We start from the raw sequence: 5,193 nt of genomic DNA, 5'->3' as shown, positions 1-5,193 counted from the left end.
ATCTCAGATCCAGATCGCGATCCTTTGGCGAGCGATTGAAATCGCGACAAAGCGGAAAAGTTTTAAAAAGGGTGCGAAACACCTCATTACTCATCAGTGTCAACATAGCTAGGAAGCGTAAAGTATCAAAAAAAGAAAATAAAAAGATCGAAAATGGATTTCTTTACATAGAAATTGGCATTTCTACCGGATAAAGAATCTCGTCCTTCAGTCAGCTCAGCTCTAAATTTTTTCAATTCAGAAAATGTAGATGTCAGTGTAAAGCAAGGATGCCATGAAAAATTTTATCCGCAACAACCGCTCTCTGAAAATGTCCGTTTTTAGATTTATTCCATTGAAGACTATTTCATAGATTTTACTTCGACGCCTACAGATTTTCATGTCATTGTTAAAAAATCTGACAATGAAAAACCAAGTGCAGCCGAGGGGTTATCCTAAGAGAATTGTGTACTACAAATTTTTTTTAGACCAATAAGTGTCTACATAAATGGAACCTTGGTGAGAACAAGCAACAATCTTAAGAATTATGCTTTCAAGTTACATACAATTCATGTTTATGACTCCAATGTCTTATAAGCTCCTGAGAGGTATGTGCATTGGATATGAATATAAAAGGGACACTGACACTACCAATATACTTAGAGATGCGACAACTAAAGATTTCTATTTAGTCGGTAACCTAAATCATGAGATATTTGATATACCTCATTGGCTGCCTCCCAATGTAAAGATTGACATAAAGCTACAACTCGTTCCGTCCAATTTGATTTTGCAAAAAGTACTTGGTACTGCACCCGATGTAACAGTCTCTCTCGCGTCGGCAATACTTCAGGTACGAAAACAACAAGCTATGAGTTCTGTTGCCTTGGCAGTGGAAAAATTAAGAGCCTCTGGAAATAAAATCAAATTGCTCGTTCCTCTTACAATCACGAATTAACACCATATTGGTACGGGTACGCGTATTTATACTGATTCATTATTTATCAATGGCAAAAATCCTTCAAAACTTGCATTGGCTTTTGTAAAAACAGCTTGCACCGTAGGAACACGGACAAATTACCAAATGCAATTACCACGACAGACCCTATGATTCAGCCACATCATAATCAAGCCAGTTTGTTGGGATTACATGACGAAGTTTCATTAGTCAATGAAAGGCAAGCTTCGTCAGCAGCTGCATCTGTCATGGCTTTCCAGATTATCAGTAGAGAGTCTTTTCCAAGAAAAACTGATCCACTCAAGTCATGGAAGTCTTGTTATATGGAAAACCAGAAATACCTATATAAATTTGTCATAAAATTAATGTCCATGTTCGCCCCAATGCCCTTCCTGAGAGTGGATTCCAAGCCTGATCAGTTAATCATATAGTTCGTGGCAACAAAATGTAATTAAGGAGCAGTACGGAATGTTGACAACAATAGTTACATCAAGTGAATTGTCTCTTACGCCTACTCCAGCTATATTCATCAAGTCTCATGTACCCATCACAAGCCATGGAAGTCTTAGAAAATTTGTGAAAAGGCAAAAATGCCCCTAAAAGGTCAAAGTATCTTAAATAAAAATCGCACCATCAGATTCAGCGTTTCAGATAACCTTATTGTAAGAGTTTCTAGCTTTGATCTGAAAAAATGTGAAGTTTCGTGATTCTTGCCAGAAGAAAGATCAGTGTTTCTTTTTTGTTTTTTTGTTTTTTTGTCAGGGTGATCGTATCAAACCAATGGTAATATAAGATCGAGAGAGGGCTCGCTCAAACTAAAATTACAGTTGACCAAACGATGTTGTGAAAAAACGATTGGGGGCAGCTAGATCCCCCTCCCACACCCCTTTTTTCCCAAAGTCATCCGATCAAAATTTTGAGACAGCCAAATTGATCAGCATAGTTGAAAAGTCAAGTAATCATGCCATTGGAGATCACACGACCCTGCAAGTCCCGGGGGAAAAGGTTGTAAGTTATGAAATATATCCAGTGTCTACATTTAGTATTTATTTTTGGGAAGTAAACAGACATTTTTTGGGAGGGGGAAATTTTATGTGTGGGGGGGATTTTCTGGAGTGGCTATTTTCCAAGCAGAGATTGTTCTATGGGGAGGGAAGTTTCAGGGATGAGCTTTCAAAGGGAAACCATAAGCGAGGGAATTTACCAGATTTTTTTACTAAATTCTCTTTATGTGACTTACTTTCTCTTGGCCAATTTAATTTTACATGTAGAGATATACCGGGGAAATTACCCAGGGAAAATTTTCAAAGGAGTTGAAATTGTCTGGGGTGCTTTGTTGAGGGGGGGGGGATTCTCACGGGAGAGATTCTCTATGTTGGAATTTTACGCGGGAGAAACTTTTCATTGACACATTGGGAGGGGAGAATTTCCAAGAAATATTTTCCACAAAAAGAGGATTTTCGCCCTGATTTGAAAAACAATTAGAGATGAAAAGAAAAATCTCAGCTAAAAGTCTTTTTTTCAAACGGAAGTTGGATCAAAGGAATTTTCCAGGTGGAAGGGTCCGGAAGACGTTTTCTGTGGGGAATTTTCAGCAGAGATGGAATTGTCTGGGGGAAGGGGGATTTCGCTCGGAAGGAACTTTCCAAGGAGGAATTTTCGTAGGGGTGTGGATTATCCCTGGAGAGAAACGGCTGATTTTCCGGTATTATTTGAAAAAATAATTAATTAAATAAACAAATTTTTTACTAAAAGTAAGAAGCAACAACCAAAGTTAACACGAACCGAAATTGTCTCGTGTATGAGGAGTGGGTCCCTCTCCCCACTACCTCGTTTTTTACGCAAATTGTAGCTTTTTTCCCAATTATTTAAACCGTTTAATTAGAGTAAGGAGATTTTTAAAATACAAAAAGAAATTTTGGTTTGAAGAGCAAGGTATTGAAGAGGGCTTATCCCCCTCATGCACGGAACAATTTCTTTCTTTTGAATTTTAATGTTGCTACGTACTTTCAGTGGATTCTGTTTTATTATTATTATTTAATCGCTGAAAGGCAGGACCAAATGTCAGGGGAAACTATTGACATGTGGTTAATTTTGAATAGTAAAAAATAGCCAGTATCTTATTTTGCTTTATCCTGAGCCCGAGTAATTCCGAATCAAGGTTTTTGTAATATTCATTCATGTAATGGAATTTTTTGTATTTTATTCAAAATTTGGAAAAAATTAAGCAAAATATTCTTTACTTAAAACTTTTGCTATTGAATTTTGACAAAACCTAAAGTTAATCTGAACAAAAAACACTGATCAGACATATCGAAATCGATATATCGATTATCGAATATCGAAAGTAAAAATATCGATATAGCGTTTAATCAAATTATCGCCCAACACTGTATTGTTATGTACGAGAATAACACTGCCGCGGTTAAAGCAGGAAATGAGGTTAGCAGCTAGTTTCGTATTAAATCAGGAGTTAAGCAGGGTTGTGTTCTATCCCCCTATATATGGATTATTTTGATGGACTTTGTTTTAAGAAGCACAGGAAAGGCAATGGGAGACCACGAATTAAATGGGGAGGGAAAATTCTCCTGGACTTAGATTATGCTGATAATTTAAGCATCCTAGAGGAAAGTGTGAGCGAAATGAATGATCTTTTAGAAGTTTTGTGAGTTCAGGGTGCTAGAATAGATTTGAAAATTAACGTTAAGAAGACTAGGTCACTAAGACTAGGAATCAGTGAAAATGAAAAGGTGATGTTGGGTAACGAAAAGATTAATCAGATGGGCAGATTCACTTACCTTGGTAGTATTATTAGTAAAGACGGTGGGAGCACTGAAGATGTTAAAAGTAAAATAGCCAAGGCTCATGGTGTTTCTTCACAGTTAAAAAAAGTTTGGAAGAATATGAAGGTAAGTCTGCAAGCCAAGATTATAATACCGGAAGCTACGGTGATAACAGTGGTCAAATATGGCTCTGAAGCATGGGTGCTTCAAAAAGCGGATGAAGATTTGCTAGACATTTTCCAGAGAAATCGCCTCCGGGTTGTTCTGGGTACCCGGCTGACTGATGCTATTTGAAACAGTAGGCTCTACGAAAAGTGTGGTTCAATCCCGCTTTCTAGGGCTATGAGAGAAAGGTTGAGATGGCTAGGGCACATTCTGCGGATGAAGGATGGCAGATTACCGAAGATTGTCCTTTTCGGCCAACCACCTGGAGCCAAACGGAAAGCAGGTCTTCCTCGTTTGAGGTGGGAGGATGTCATACAGAAAGATTTAAAGGAAATGAGAACTTCCTGGGTTAAGCCAGCTACTGCAAAAATGGTAGAGATTATGTGGGGTCAAAAAGAAGTGAAGAAACTGAATTCACTGCCCTTGTCTGCGAGAATTGTGAAAGAACGAATTTCTATATTAGCAGAAAATGTGAAGGAACAGGTTATTTTTGCATTAAAACAGACTAAATATTTTGCTATTCAGCTTGATGAGACAACTGATTTTAGTAGCAATTCACTGCTAATGGTATATGTTCGCTACAAAGGTGCAGATAATTTTGAAGAGGAAATACCGTTTTGTTCTTCTCTCGAGTTGAGATATCGTGGAATTGATGTCTATAATATATTAAATGAATAATTCAATGCGCAAAGTTTAAAATGGGAAAACTGCATTTCTGTATCTTTGGATGGAGCTCCAGTTATGCTGGGTCATATAAATGATTTTTCAGCTTTCGTAAAAAAAAAAAAAAAACAAATATTGAAGTTACTCACTGTATGATCCATCGCCAGGTCCTTATTGTCAAATATATAGAACCTACACTGGAAGCCGTCATGCATTATGTCATCAAGATTGTTAGTTTTATTAAGGGACATTCACTAAAAACGCGGCTATCTCGTGAATTATGTCAGGACGGTGAAGCTGAATATACGGACCTACTTTATTATACAGAAGTAAGGTGGCCCTCTCGCGGAAATGTAATAAATCGAGTATGGACTCTCAAAACTGAAGTCCAAATTTTTATGGTTGATCAAAAAAATATTTTCGCAGATAAGTTTAAAAACTCTTCCTGGGTTGCATATCTCGCATATTTAGCGGACATTTTTGAGGGTATAAATATATTAAACAAAGAATTGCAAGGAAAGAATATTAATATCATTTCAGCGAGAGAAATAGTGTCAGTGTTTGGATTAAAGCTGCAATATGAGAGACAGAAAGTAGAACAGAACAAGATAGCTTCTTTTTCAAGGTTAGCTTGGTTTTTTGAAG

The 5,193-nt window shown here is 37.2% G+C and overlaps 1 protein-coding gene across 1 annotated transcript; it reads left to right on the top strand.

Annotated features, from left to right (window-relative positions):
* Positions 1 to 4,218: 4,218 nt before the first annotated feature.
* LOC148955410 (protein ZBED8L-like) lies at positions 4,219 to 4,563 on the top strand. Its single transcript, XM_089107301.1, has one exon. It carries the CDS (start codon positions 4,219 to 4,221, stop codon positions 4,561 to 4,563), a length of 345 nt encoding a protein of 114 aa, XP_088963427.1.
* Positions 4,564 to 5,193: the final 630 nt, after the last annotated feature.

Source organism: Artemia sp. Qi Xiang Cuo, chromosome 2 (genome assembly GCF_049724085.1).
Source record: "Artemia sp. Qi Xiang Cuo chromosome 2, ASM4972408v1, whole genome shotgun sequence".
In the NCBI taxonomy this organism is placed as follows: Eukaryota; Metazoa; Arthropoda; class Branchiopoda; order Anostraca; family Artemiidae; genus Artemia; species Artemia sp. Qi Xiang Cuo.
The sequence above is the reverse complement of the archived record's forward strand: the minus strand, read 5'-3'. Positions and strand labels throughout refer to the sequence as shown.

What these genes read in the sequence shown, in the direction of transcription:
- LOC148955410 (XM_089107301.1), top strand. Translation starts at nt 4,219, where the DNA reads ATGAGAACTTCCTGGGTTAAGCCAGCTACTGCAAAAATGGTAGAGATT.